Raw genomic sequence first — 16,060 nt, forward strand, 5'->3', positions numbered from 1 at the left:
CCTAAGCAACCTGTACCATAAATATTCGTGAAATCTCTTAAAGTAGCAATTCATATGTATTTCTACATAGAACATGACTTAAAACTCATTTTGAATCTAGGTAAATGGGGGGCACCTGGGTGGCTCATCAGTTGAGCCTGCCTTCAGCTCTGGTTGTAATCCTGAAGTCCTGGGATCAAGTCCCTCATCAGACTCCCCGCGGGGAGCCTGCTTCTCCCTCTGCCTATGTCTCTGCATCTCTCTGTGTCTCTCATGAATAAAGAAATAAAATCTTAAAAAGAAAAAAAAAAAAAAAAGAATCTAGGTAAATGGCAGCTAATTTTGGCATAATTTTCTAAGAGGGTACAGCTTATGTTTTTCTTTATTGAAATGTAATTGACATTTAACATTTCATTAAGTTTTAGGTATACAGAATAATGATTTCATATATGTTACATATTGCAAACTGATTCCCATAATAAGTTAAGTCCATCACAGGACATAATGAGATATTTCTTGTGATGAGAACTTTTGAAATCTACTCTCAGCAACTTTCAAATATACACTACATTATTATTGCTAACTAAAGTCATCATGCTTACATTACATTCCCAGAACTTATTTATAACTGGAACTTTGTACATTTGATCACCTTCACCCATTTCACCCACCACCACCACCACCCGCCCCCCACAGCAAACACTAATCTGTTCTCTGTATCTATGAGTTCATTTTTCAAGATTCTACATATAAGTGAGATCACACAGTATCTGTCTCTCTGTGTCTGACTTACTTCATTTAGCATAATGCCCTCAAAGTCCTTCTATGTTGTGGCAAATGGCAGGATTTTATTCTTTTTTTTTTAATGGCCAAATTAAACTAAATTAAACGGCCAAATACTATTCCACTAGATAGATAGATAGATTAGATAGATAGATAGATAGATAGATAGATGATAGATAGAGCTCTGTGTGTGTGTGGTGTGTGTGTCTGTGTATCTCGCACATCTTCTTAATCCATTCATCTATCAATGGACACTTAGGTTGTCTTCATGTCTTGGTTATTGTAAATAATGCTGCAAAAAAACATTAGAGTGCAGACATCTTTTCAAGATGGTAATCTTACTTCCTTCAGAAAAATACCCAGAAATGGAATTGTTGGATTATATGATGGAGTTCTATTTTTAATTTTGGGGGAAACTTCATACTGTTTTCCATAGTGGCTACACCAATTTACATTATCACCAACAGTGCACCAGCATTCCCTTGATATCCTCGCCAAACTTGTTTCTTTTCTTTGCTAACAGCCATTCTGACACACATGAGAGGACATCTCACTGTGGTTTTAATTTGCATTTCCCAAGTGATTAGTGATGCTGAGCACCTTTTCACATGCCTGTTGGCCATTTGTATGTTTTCTTTGGAAAGACATCTAATCCAGTTCCTCTGCTCATTTTTTAAATTGGATTGTTTGGTTTTTCTCAGTGGATTTGTATGAGTTATTTATAGATTTTCAATATTACCCTCCCCCCCTTTTTTAGAGATTTTATTTATTTATTCATGAGACACAGAGAGAAAGAGAGAGGCACAGACACAGGCAGAGGGAGAAGCAGGCTCCATGCAGGGAGCCCAATGTGGGACTCGATCCAGGGTCTCCAGGACCACACCCTGGGCTGAAGGTGGCACTAAACCAGAGCCACCCAGGATGCCCTCAATATTACCCTTTATCACATATGTTATTTGCAAATACTTTCTCCCATTCCATAGGTCACTTTTCCATTTTGTTGATGGTTTTCTTTGCTGTCCTTTTTAGTCTGATGTAATCCCACTTATTTTTTGCTTTAGTTGTGTTTCTTTTGGTGTCGAATTCAAAAATTCATTGCTAAGACTGATGTCAAAGACCCCTATTTTCTTCTAGGTTATATCATTTCAAGCCTTATGTTCAAGGTTTTAATCTATTTTGAGTTTATTTTTGTGTATGATGTTAAGATAATAGTACAATTTCATTCTTTTACATTAGGCTATTCAGTTTCCTAATACCATTTATTAAGGAAACTATCTTTCCCCCATTCTATATTTTGGCTTCTTTGTTATAAATTAATTGACCACGTATATGACTATGTAAATTATTTCTGGGCTCTCTATGCTACTATCTGTATTTATGGCAATACTATACACTGTTTTGCTTACTATGGGTTTGTAATATAGTTTGAAATAAAAAATTTGTAGGGTTCCATAGTAATGGTTTTTAAAAAAATATTTACTAATTTTAGAAAGAGAGAGCGCACACAAACGTGGGTCAGTGGAAGGGCAGAGGGAGAGAATCTTCAAGCAGACTCCTTGCTGAGCATGGAACCTGATGCACGGCTCAATCCCACGACCCATGAGATTGTGACCTGAGATGAAACCAAGAGTCAGACCTTCAAGTAACTGAGCCACCCAGACACCCCCATATTAATATGGTCTTTAAAAATTTGTGACTAAAATAAAATAAAATAAAATAAAATAAAATAAAATAAAAATAAAAATTTGTGACAGAATGTTTATAGAGCTTATCATCATGGAAAAATTATGGTTACATTATCCGAATTACCAAACTTCAGGTTATTAAAATAAATAAACCTACCAAGAAGCAAATTTGCAAGCTTTAAAATGTTTCCAGGCTAAGAGACAAATGAAAAAATATGAAGAGATAAATATTATATGTATTATATCACTAATGACAGAGTCAAAACTTGAGATGAATACCAGAACTTTCAGCACTGTTTTATTGACTGGTGAAATATTATGAAATAACTATAAGGCATTCTTTTGCTACTTTTTTATAGATATTAACCCAACTTATGTTTTATTTATAGTCATGAATTACAGTGACAAAGATGAGTAATTTAAATATTAGTATACATGGAAGCATTCAAAGAAAAGGTCAAAGAAAAGGTCAGAAACCAATCCTACTAAAGATTACAACATTATCAAGATAGAATAAATAAAATAGTATGGGACTGGCCTAGGAGCAGAGTACTTAAGATCAAAAGAATAGATAAAAGAACCATATAACAACAACAAAAAAAATGGACAAAGGAAAAAGAGAAAAAAACCACTCTGAAATACAGAGAACAAATTGGTGGTTGCCAGAGGGAGGTGGGTGTGGGGATGGTTGAAATAAAGAGGATTAAGAGTACACTTAACCATGATGAGAACTGAATAATGTATAGAATTGTTCTATCATTATACTGTACACCTAAACTAATATCACAGTGTATATTAATCATACTTCAATATCAAAAAGGAGGGAAAAGGAAATAAAATTACAGAACAATAAAAATTAACTACAGCTATAGATTGTGACACAAATGAATCTTAGACAATATGTTGTAAAGCAAGTTTCAAATGATCAAATTTGGTATTACAACAAAAATAATTTTGAAATAAACTACTTGGAGAATTAAAAAGAATCTATATACAGAACAGTTCATGTTGGAAGTTGGCATTTCTAATCAATGGAGAATGATGAGCTATTCAATATATGATATGAACTAGCTATTTGGTCTAAAGAAAAAAGGTGGATCCCTATAACTCATTCTGTGTAATAAATTTCAAATAAGTCAAAGATTTAACATAAAAAAACCACAAAACTCCCAAAAAACAAAAACCAATATTGGCATAAAGCCAGATACACAGATCAGTGAAACAGAATATATGGAGTCCACAAAGAAACCTGCATAATATATATGGTCAAATGATTTTTAACCAGAGTGCCAAGACCATACAATGTGGAAAAGACAAATGGTGCCAGGAAAACTATATCCACACAAAAAAGAATGAAATTGGATCTTTTCCCAACATCAAATACAAAAATTAACTCAAAAGGGATCTATGATCTAAATGTAAGATCTAATACTAAAAACTCTTAGAAGAAAACGTAGGGCATCAGAGTGCACAGTAGAGGAGTGCAGAAGACACAAAGACATAAATAATTAAAAAAGAAAGTCTATGTGAGATCTTTTAATCAATGAGATTAGCAAAGGCTAAAAGTGACTGATTAAACAGGAGAGCACAGAAACAGACTCACATAAATATGATCAACTAATCTCTGACAAAGTAGCAAAAATAATTCAACAGAGATAGTTTTTTCAACAAATGGTGCTAGAACAATAGGACATCCACATGCAAAAAAGTGTTTCTTGACACAGAAATCTTTCATATGGACTCAGATCTAAAATTCTAAAATTATGAAACAAACAATAAAACTCCTGGAAGATAACACAGGAGGAAATTTAGTTTACCTTGGGTTTGGTTTTATTTTTTATTTTATTTTATTTATTTTATTTTTTTATGATAGAGAGAGAGAGAGAGAGGCAGAGACACAGGCAGAGGGAGAAGCAGGCTCCATGCACCGGGAGCCCGAGGTGGGATTCGATCCAGGGTCTCCCGGATCGCGCCCTGGGCCAAAGGCAGGCGCTAAACCGCTGCGCCACCCAGGGATCCCGCGTTTGGTTTTAGATTCAATACCAAAACCATGATCCACGAAAAGAAAAAATTGGTAAGTCAAACTTCATTAATATTACAAATTTCTGCCCTATAAAAGATACTGCTGAGAATATAAAAGATAAGTCACACAGGGGGAGAAAGTATTTACAAAACATATGGTGAAGTCTAAAGATACAGGAGCCATCTGGGTTCCATTCCAGCAATTCCTGAAACTAAACAGCACCAAAGGAATGCAACAAGCCTATGAAAAACTATAGGATATAAACAACCCAATTTTTTTTTAAAGGGCAAGAGAAGAAAAGGGAAGATGAAAAAACTAAAAGAAATATTGATCTTTTCACAAACTTAATCTGAATCTCAAATTCACACATAGTGTAAAAATAAATATGATGATTAGGGAAATACAAATTAACTAGGTATTTAATGGCATTAAAGGAATGTAAGTAAAAAAAATTCCTTTTATACACATAAAGAAGTATCTGCACATGAAATGGCATGATTTTTTTTTTTTTTGAAATGGCATGATTTACTTAAAAAAAAAACAAACAAGGTGGTAGGAGGTTATAGATGGAAAGAAGGTAAAGCTGATAATTTTAAAGTTGGGTAAAGGGTACATGTACATGGGGGTTAATTACACTATTCTAACTAACATTTTTAGACGTTTAATATTTAATTTTAGGGGTGCCTGGGTAGCACAGCAGTTAAGCATCTGACTTCCTGGTTTTGGTTCAGGTCATGATCTCAGGATCCTGAGAGATCAAGCCAGGTGCTGGGATCGACACTCACTGTGGAGTCTGCCTAAGATTATCTTTCCCTCTCCTTCTGCCCCTTCCCCTGCCTCGCTCTCACTCCCTAAATAAATAAATAAATCTTTAAAAAATTTTAAGTTGCGGGCAGCCCCGGTGGTGTAGTGGTTTAGTGCCGCCTGCAGCCCAGGGCGTGATCCTGGAGACCCTGGATCGAGTCCCACGTCGGGCTCTCTGCATGGAGCCTGCTTCTACCTCTGCCTGTGTCTCTGCCTCTCATTCTCTCTCTGTGTCTCTATGAATAAATAAATAAAAAATCTTTAAAAAAAATCAAATGTTTCTTAAAAAAAAAAAAATTTTTAAGTTGCTATAGTAAGTTTTTAATAATAAGGCCACAGGACCCCACAGGTGTTCAATCAACATAATTATAAAAGCATAAAACAAAACCAGTATAACAGAAAAGAAAATAAATTCTCATTCATTGGGACACCTACGTGGCTCAGGGGTTGAGCATCGTCTGTCTTCACCTCAAGGTGTGATCCTGGGGTCCCCAGATTGAGTCCTGCATCGGGGTCCCCGCAGGGACCATGCTTCTCCCTCTGCCTCTCTGTATCTCTCATGAATAAATAAAATTGTTTAAAAAAAATTCTCATTTATTCCTCCTGCTCCTATAACCTGGTTAATGGGTACTGGTAGGAGGAGCTAAAAACAAAATTAAGCTTCAGGCAACAGAATCAGTGAAGCCTATAATCTGTAATCATCTCAACTCCAACTATTATTAATCTTACAACAATCTATGTCAAAGTTTATCAGGAAAACAGACACCCTTCACTTCAAATTGTACTTATTACAACCACGATCACCTCCAACTCAAACATGTAAGAGCTTCATAGCGAAAGCAAAGGCTATCCTGAATCTCTGTCCCCAAATTGTTCTAACTCAACTTTTTGATATTGTCATTGTTCATATCACTTCCTGCCTGGATATCTACAAAACAAACTCAATCATCTTTATGACTAGCCTCTACCTGCCACTAGAGACTGCTAAATTTTTTGCAAACTTCACTTTAATATTTTGATTATAGCTCTTGTTGCCTCAAAAACGTTCCATGAGTCTCCATTTAATCACAAAATTGTCTAAATTTGCCTTGTTTTGAAAATTATCCATAATCCAACCTATCTTTATACGCTCTCCATTCGCTCCAACACATTACTAATTCTGATCAGAGTAGTTGTCTTACTGTTCCACATATACATTATTCCAGCTCTAGTTCTCTACTCTTGTGGCTGACATCCACTCTAATTCACACCCATACAAAACCTTAGCTCAGGGATGCCTTCTTAAATCATCCTGTGTTGAATCTCTTGCATAGGATCTTGTGCCACCATAAGTCTTTTCATGGTTTTGCAACTTTATATATTTGTATAATTATTTGATTCATTTCTATCACACTGCCTCCCATAACTTCCATAGACTTTAGGCCCACACTTCTATTTTTGCTTTCCCTTGTTTCACAACAGAGCCCCTAACATATAGTAGGCATTGATTAAATATCTGTGTAAATGGTGAATGAAGGAATACCAGGAGTTAACTCTCTTTAGTTTCAAACCATCTTGTCTGTACCATACAACCAAGCACCTATTTCATTATTCAAAATTGTTTAATATGCATTCCATTTTGTGCGCCCAGCCACTGTAAGCTCTTCTATAGTTCCCATAGCCTCAGCACAGGGAACACACTGACCTCAATAAATACTGATAGCCACTGAGAAACACACAATGGAAGAGTATCTCTCATTATTGTTCAGGTTCCCAGTTTCCTGACTAATGTCAATTACCTACGTTAATGTAGCACTCTTATGTTATATATGGAATGATTATGCTACAGGCTACTTCCTGCTAACTAAAATCCATAGTCTCTTCTACTTCCTAGACATACAGCCAATCATATTTCCTAGCCTCCCTTGTTAAGGTGAGACCACGCAACCCAGTTTTAGCTAGTGAAGTGAATGGATGCATATTTCAAGGTCTGGGTCATAAAAAAGCCTCTCACATGCATTTTTCCATGTCTTTTCCCTTCCAGTTGGCTAGAATAGAGATAACCTTCAGGGAGACTGAGAACATTATTTTACTGTAATTTCGGGCCTATTATAAATATTTCAAATGTATCTAGATAAACAAGGCACCTATCATTTGACAGATTTTGGTTTAAAAAAGTCTTTTTAAAAGATTTTTACTTGAGACAGAGAGTGAGAGAGAGCACAGGCAGGGAGGAGAGGAAGAAACAGGCCCCCCACTGGCAAGGAGCCAACATGGGGCTCAATCCCAGGACCCTGGGATCATGACCTGACCCAAAGACAGATGCTTATCTGACTGAGCCACCCAGGTGCCCCTCAAGACTGGTATTTTTAAAAAATTTTGTTTACCAAAACCTGTCAAATGATAGGTGCCTTATTTATCTAGATACATTCAAAAACAATCAGGAAAAAAATGTTTAACTTCCATCAATGACAACAATGTTTTTATCTTAACAGAGATTTGGGTTGCATAGATATATGCATTTCATCTGAACTCATCTAATGATACCTTTAAGATTTGCATATTTCCGCATACATAAATTTCACCTCAAATAAAAAACCTCTGAACAGTCAATTCTAGTTAGTGGTATGTTTGATAAAACATTTGGGAAGAAGTATACTGGACATGTACAACTTACTTTGAAATGCATTTTAAAAAGAAGGTGATTAATGGATATTGGGACAGATAGATAAATGACAAAGCAACTATAGTAAAATGTTGAATCTAGAATTTAATTATAAAAACTTCAGAGAATTCTTCTAAGCTAGAAGACCCAAAAGTAGGAAGAGTTCAAGAAGTTATACACTGGTCATAGAAATCAGAGAAGTAAGAAACTTTTCTTTTTTAACCTTTTCTTAATCTGCCCATACATACATAGTTTATGCTCTGAAATTTCTCGCATGGCAGTCGGCATCCTAAATGGCTAGGTGATGGTTCAATTATTTACCACAGGCAAGGCAAATAGGACAGATTTTTTACCAAATAAGAGCCAAAAAAGAACAGCACTCCCCGGGGTTGAAGAGCAAAACTGACAAGAAGTCTATGTAAGGTGTATTCAATGATACCCAGGATATTTGCATAAACTCTCAAAAGTAGAGTAAGATATTTTGAAGATGCATTCACATTCAACATAAAGACATTAAGGGGGAAAAACGGTAGCTGTTAACATTACATAAAGTATGATGGGGCCTTACATTTTAGGATATTTATTTACCCTTAAACCAAATTAGTGAGAAAGAAAGGGTTATTAGGTTCTAACCTCTTGTTTCTTTGATCCAATTTTCCAGAACCCAAGGTCTGAAAACTTTTATGTTTCTTGAGCTTCATTTATCTAAAAGTTCCCTATCCTGAAATCTTTCTGATCAGATTTGAAATGAATCAACAGCCTGGCTTCAGTCTTTGTTCTAAGTCACCTACCTTTAATAGAATATGGTTTCTCCTGCCCCAGATTCATAAGCTTAAAAATCCAAATTTCTTTTTAAATGCTCCAAGAGGCATTCCAGCAATAAAATGAGAGGGAGTCTAAGATATGATCTAGATGTTTTGACCATCAGATAAGAACTTTAAAATAACTATGTTATTTTATATATTAGCAGACTTAGTGGGAAAGTAAGACAACATACAATGAACTGTGGGGAACTGCAGCAGAGAGATGGGAACTGGAAGAAGGAGTCAAATGGAAATGCTAGAAATTTAAAAAATACAATTATCAGAGATGAAGAAGTCCTTCATTGGGCCCAGTTAGTAAGCTCCATGGAAATGAGGAAGAAATCAATGCATTTAAAGACATGTCAATAGAAATTACCCAAATTGAAACATAAAGAAAACAAAGTGGGACAGGAAAAACAGAAGAATATCTAGAGCTGTGGAACTGTTATCAGTCTAACGTTTTTGAAACTAGAGTTCTAGAATGAGAAGAGAGAAAAGATAAGGCAGAAGAAATATTTGAAGAGATAACAGCCAAAAGTTTTCAAAAAATAAGACAATAAATTATACATCTGAGATGTTTCAAAATCAAGATAAATATGTACCTAAAAAAAGAAAACAATAACACAGTACACATATGGATACATAACAGTCAAACCACAGAAATCCAAATATAAAGAGGAAATCTTGAAAGCAGGTAGGAAAAAAAAGACATGACATATACAAAGGAAGAAAAAACAGAAATTAGAGCATTACAAGAAGTAATGCCAAAACTATGCAATCTAGAAGTCAACAGGGTGGCATTTTTAAAGCACTGGGGGAAAAGTGTCAACCCAGAATTTTTTATCCAATGAAAATATATTTCAGGGATCCCTGGGTGGCACAGCAGTTTGGCGCCTGCCTTTGGCCCAGGGCGTGATCCTGGAGACCCAGGATGGAATCCCACGTCGGGCTCCCAGTGCATGGAGCCTGCTTCTCCCTCTGCCTGTGTCTCTGCCCCTCTCCCTCTCTCTGTGACTATCATAAATAAATTAAAAAAAAATTAAAAAAAAAAAGAAAATATATTTCAAAGTTAATGCAAAATAAGACTTTTTCAGGCAATATAAAAGCTGAGACAATCTTTTGTCAGCAGAATTTTCCTTAAAAGAAATTTTAATTTTCCTAAGAAAATTAAACTTTACTAAAGAAAGTTGTTTTTTAAAATTTTATTTATTTATTTGAGAGAGAGAGCAAGCATGTACGTGAGTGGAGGGAGGGGAGGGAGGAGCAAAGGGAGAGAGACAAGCAGACTCCCAATGTGGGGCTTGATCTCAAGACCCAAGATCATGACCCAAGCTGAAATCAAGAGTTGGCTGCTCAACCGACAGAGCCAGGCACCCCTCCTAAAGAAAGTTCTTCAGGGGGGAGTCGGATACCAAACTAAGATTGGGGCCTATACAAAGGAAGGAAGTATGTTAAGATACAGTTAAAATGAAAATAAAGGACTTGGTTTTCTTATTTTTAATTGTTTTTAAAGGTAATTTTGTGTAAAGCAAAAACAAAAAAATGTATCATGGAGTTCATAACATGTAAAAGTAAAATGTTTAACAATGACAGCATAAAGGATTGAAGAACTGGGAGTACTCAACTGTAAGATCTTCACTCTACATAAAGTGACATAAATATAAAGGTAGACTGCAATAAATCAAATCATATTAGACTCTAGAGAAACCAATATTTTAAAAGCTTAAACTATAATAAGCCAATAGTAGAGGTAAAATAGAATCACAAAAACTATTCAATTCACCTAAAAGGAGACAGAAAAACAGTAAAAAAAAAAACAAACCAACCAAAAGGATGATGAGACAAAGAGAAAATAACTAGTAAGATGCAAGATTTAAATCCAATCATACGAATAATTTATTTTTAATTTATATTATTTAATATTAAATAAAAATGGTCTAGAATATTGATTTTTATATTGACAATGCATCTACCTAACCATCTTGCTAAATTTATGTATATATACATTATACATTAATTCTAGTTCAATAGATTATTAAATTTTACATGTATATAATAACATAATATGTAACTTGTGACAATTTGTTACTTTCTTTTGAAGCCCTATGCCATTTATTTCTTTTTCTTGCAATATTGCATTAACACAGACCTGCAGTAGAAATGAACAAGTGTGGGAAGTGGATATGCTTGTGCAACACTGCACCATAACATGAAGTTTGATGTATTGTCTCCCTTTTCAAATTATGAAAGTATCCTTCTGTTTTTATTGTTTGAGGTATTTTTAATCAAAATGGAGGCTGGCTAACATCAGGATTTTCCTACATGTGTTGGGATGTATAAATTTGTAAAATTATTCTTTTTTCCTATTAATATTGTGAATGTTAAATCACAGTGAATTTCTGAAATAAATCCAAATATGCCAAGAAAAAAACAGTACTTAAAGAGTAAGATTACAGGACAAAAGACATATTAAATGTTAGAAAGTAGAAGAGAACAGCATTGCTAAAACCTAAAGCAAGAATAAGGTAAACCACGTAGAATTGTATTTTCATTGGTTTAGTACTTATTTACATGTCTAATAAATACTTTAGGGAACTGAGGATTACTTTAGAAAATAAATATAATGGAAGAAGTACACCACCAGACAACTATAGTATCAAGTAAATTGAGAAAACATCAGATATGCCTGACTTCCCACTACAAACCTGGTAACATTAGTTTCAAAGATGGAGAAGAAAGTGACAATGGTCTGCAGGGTGTAATGAGAAGCAAAGATGACATGTAGTCCTGCTCCCTCCACTGTAGGCTCAGTGGCCTAAGGGCTAAAGGAGAAAAAATGGCCATCATTTAAGAGGTCTGCTGGGGAAGCAGTATCCTAGGGGAGGGTTGGGTATCCGCTAGAACAAGAAGATAAAAGGAACATTCAGTAAAAAGGCTGAGGATTTAGGGTATTATTTTGATTATGAACTCCAGGGAGAGCACAGAGGAAGGAGTTCAAGAGTAGGGGACACGTGGGAACATGGATAGAAGATATTGATAGCCTTAAGGAGACTAGATGTGGGAGATAAAGGGGGATGTAGGAGTCTGGGCCTTTGGATGGTACCCCTTGTAAACAGGGATAAATAAAGAAAGAAGTCCTGGTTATTCAAGGCAGATGGTGATCAGATTATGAATGTTGGCAAGTAGGAAACAGTGGACACTTAGGATTTTCTTTCGACCACTTTTGATCAATGGGGCAAATCCTTATTTTTCAGTTTTTTCTTAAATGACTATCCTGACATTTGAACTTGTAGCCCAATATCACTCTTGAAGTCATTTCATTTCCCCTTTCAGTATTTTTTAGTTTCTCCTACTACCTCTGTTAGCATTGACTCCTTTTCTTCTACCAACTCTTAATATTTCTGTGGTTCCTGCTTTCATCCCTCTCTACACACAACAGCATGCTCCCTGGCTCATTTCATCTATATGCATAGTTTTAGTCACTGCCTATATTCAACTTCCTTTTTTTTTTTTTTTAAGATTTTATTTATTTATTCATGAGAGACACAGAAAGAGACACAGGCAGAGGGAGAAGCAAGCTCCCTGCAAGGACTCCGATGTGGAACTCGATCCTGGACCCCAGGATCATGCCCTGACCCAAAGGCAGGCACTCAACTACTGAGCCACCCAGGCGTCCCTATATTCAACTTCCTAATGGACATCTTCCTTCAATAATCAGTGGGTACTTCGATGACCGACATCTCCAAGAACTAAACAATATATTTTTGCCCAAATCGGCTATTCTCTCTTTATTTCTTCTCCAGTTTAAGACAATAATGTGATTTTTTTCCAAGGCTGAGGACTATAAATGATAAACCCCCACACTCTATAAAGGAAGACAAAACATCCATGGCAGACTTACTGAGAGACAGCATCCCTATCATCCACCTCCTGCCTATTAAAAATGAAACAAAACAGAAATGGAAGTGAATTCATAAACAGAATGCTAAGGCTGTGTACCTCAGTAAGAGAACAAAAGCAGGGGCTCTCCAAGAAAGCCTCTGGGATAGACTGAGTGATAACTTTAAGAAGGGAAAACTGACATCGTAATTTTTGCCTGGCAACCTAGTATGATAAAGAAAGTGTGTGTGTATGTGTGTGTGTGTGTGTGTGTGTGTGTGTGTGTGTAAGAGAGAGAGAGAGAAAGAGAGAGGGAGAGAGATAAACTCTTAAAGCTCTTGGTCTAACCACACCAAAAATGAATGCAGTAAGAGAGTTCTTGGGAGAACCTGACACATACCCCCAGGAGTTCAGGACATATGTGAACAAAGAAACTGGTTCCGGCCTGGAGAATTCTGACAGCAAGAGGTTGGATGAAGCTGTCAAAATGGCAGAGCAAGAACATGGAGGATAGCAGTTAGTCAAGCTGCACTTCTACCATTGGGTTCTATAGGTTTCCTATTAGCCAAACAGATGCTGTGAAGGGCTAAAGCATCTTGATGAGCCAAAGACACGTACCCTGCTGTATGGGTACAGTACAGTACAGTAACAGGCTGTGGGGCAGACTACAGGAGGCAAGAGTGAGCCAGGAGAAAACTGCCAAAGATAGCCTGAGTGTGTACCACACTCCTGACAGAGAACTGGGCAATGCAGACATATCCACAGGGGTCTCCAAAAACTTTCCTAAACATACAATTGTAAAAGTCCATACTTGGACACCTGTGACACTGGCATCTAGATTACAATCATCCTAGTCATTTAAAACTTTGTTCTTTCCTTCTAATCTTCCTTCCAATCAGAAGCCAAAAGCAGAAAGAAGGGAAAGGTAGAAGAGGGAAGAACCGGATTATACTCCTTTTCTCCACTACAAACATGGTCCCTGAACCATGATTAGGTCTGAGTTGAAGAGAGAAGCTTTTAACTAGGTTTAACGTTTTGACTAGACTTTTCATACTTGTGATTATCACCAAACTGAGGCTTGTTCTTACAGTAAAAAATACCTTCTTGTCAAGAAGTACGGAAGGAAGATCCAAGATATCATGGCTAAAATGGAGGATGAGAGAAAAACAAAGCTAGTTCCTATTTGTAGGTCATCAGGTACAGCCCATTTCCAGTCATACTACTTCACAGTGCCACCAACTACACTGTTACTCAAGTCAGGAATCTAGGAGTCATCCTAGATTCTTCCTCTCCTTAAGACCCTGACGTCCAGTCTTAAGTCTTAAAGTTCCTTTACCTATCTCTTCTTCCCAAGCCCCTTAGCTACCAGCCTAGCTCAAACATAAAGTACTATAATAATCTAACTTAGTGATTCTCTACCTTGACCCACACTTTAGAATTAAAAATATTAAAATACCTAGACCCCAGCCTTAGAGATCTTCATTCAAATAGAGTCAGGGTAGGACCCAGACATTAGTGTTTTCCAGGGGTCCCAGGGTACTTCAAAAGTTCAGCCAAGGTTGAGAATCACTAACCTAACTGGTCTCTACCAGAATTCAGACTTACTTTCCTCTAAACTATCTTTCATAACGCCACAAGAATCATCTTTTTTTTTAAATGCAAATCTCATATTATCCTAGAGTAGTGGTTTTCAATCCAGGATACCCATTAAAATCACTTAAAGAGCTTTTAAAAATCTTGATACCAGGCCAAATTCCAGATCAATTAAAACAGTCTCTGGGGATAGGCACCAGGCATTCTCAAGTGATCCCAACGTGCAAACAAGGAAACCACTGCTCTAGAAGCAATGGAAAGCCATAGAAAGTCTTCAGAAACAATGCAATACAATGGGAACTCCCCTCAAGAGAATAAAACCTTCCATTTGACCTCAGTGTCCTCAGCTCTTACACTACTAAAGCAATGTAGTTGCCTCGAAGGACATACACTTTTCCACTTTTGTGTAAAGTATTACCTCAATCCAGAAAGCTTCTTCTGCTCACCTATAGCTAAGACCCAAAACACCTTTAAGGTTTAGACCTTTCAAGACCAGCCTCAGTATAAACCTCCCTGACACACAGCAGAACTCATCAACCCACTTGTGACCATAATGATTCTATACGGCAATTCTGAATGTTCAAGTCTAACTTCCCCATTGAAATGAAAAACTTGTCTTGTTCACACTTTTATCCCCAGTGCCCATCGCACAGCATATGGGAAGTACCCAAATATCTATCGATGTCAATCCATTTAAGTAAATAATGATTTTCTATTACTTTGCAGGAAGAATCTCATTTTAACAAACTGTAAGAGACATATTTATATAATGTATTCAAGTCTCATTAGAACAGAAACCAACAGTTATACTTTAAAAAAATGTAAAACAATTGTTTGTTCTATTTATGAATAATAATAAATTCAGTAAAAAGGCAGAATAAAGGGTAGTAAGTTTCCAGAATCACAAAGGCAGCATCTTACAGACAAGTGATGCTTAGCTTTCCACCTGATTATGTCCTTTAAAACAGAACTTTTCAAAATGTTATGCTGGTATAATGACATCTGTATGTTTTAGGAAAGTGAGCTAAGACTCCATACTTGACCTAAGAGTAAAATGATAGGTATTTTGCTACCTTACAATGAAAACAAATTATGAAAAGCTTTCAAATGCTTTGAACTGTACTTAAGTCTAAAAACTCTGAAGATCTGGTTACCAGCATCTGATAGCAATTTCTAGTAGTCTAGGTACTCTGTTACCCAGCAAAAGCTCGGATATCTATGAAACCCAGGACAGTTTCAGCAGAAAACAGTATTTTATCAAAATAATTATAATGTTACACTTAACATTTTATATTCATATAGTCACTACATATGTGACTTCCCAAAGAAAATAATTTTGTGCAAATATTAACTGAAGAACTGAACACATCATGTACCTCATTCAAAAGATTTTTGTTGTATCCACATTCATACGGGCCATGGAAATCATCTTAGCATGCAAAATGATTACTAGCTTACTATGTGTTTAGAGTAAGTTTTTTTTCTGCCATATATCCTTGATTACTAAATCTAGTATTCGATGAATGCCTATTACTTGTTTGGGAATATATTAAAACTGAAGCATCTAAAGTGACTAGTAAGAACATAAAGGCATAACCACAACACTTGGCATTTGTGGCTAATTTTTTTTTTTTACCTTATTTGGCGATTTCAAAGGTGAGATGGCTATTTTATTTGGTGTCTGTGTTGTAGAATTTAAAGTTGATCCAATAACACCACTTTCAGATATTGTTATGGTCTTTGATGGAGTCCCAGGAGTAGACTGTGAAAGAACCCTACCTGCAAATGAGAGGCAGCACATCAGTTTGACTTTTTTCAATAATAATATAAAAATGTATGTGATGATGATCTACACTCATAAGGATTG

The 16,060-nt window shown here is 36.0% G+C and overlaps 1 protein-coding gene across 7 annotated transcripts in view; it reads right to left on the minus strand.

The window, feature by feature from the left end:
- Positions 1-16,060, minus strand: part of LIN54 (lin-54 DREAM MuvB core complex component) — a 71,411-nt gene that overhangs the window by 30,440 nt on the left and 24,911 nt on the right. For all 7 annotated transcript variants that reach the window (XM_077882724.1, XM_077882726.1, XM_077882729.1 and 4 more), the window contains one exon: positions 15,830-15,972. In XM_077882724.1, the coding sequence (XP_077738850.1) occupies positions 15,830-15,972 (143 nt within the window). The remainder of the gene's footprint in view (positions 1-15,829; positions 15,973-16,060) is intronic.

Source organism: Canis aureus, chromosome 33, assembly GCF_053574225.1.
Source record: "Canis aureus isolate CA01 chromosome 33, VMU_Caureus_v.1.0, whole genome shotgun sequence".
In the NCBI taxonomy this organism is placed as follows: Eukaryota; Metazoa; Chordata; class Mammalia; order Carnivora; family Canidae; genus Canis; species Canis aureus.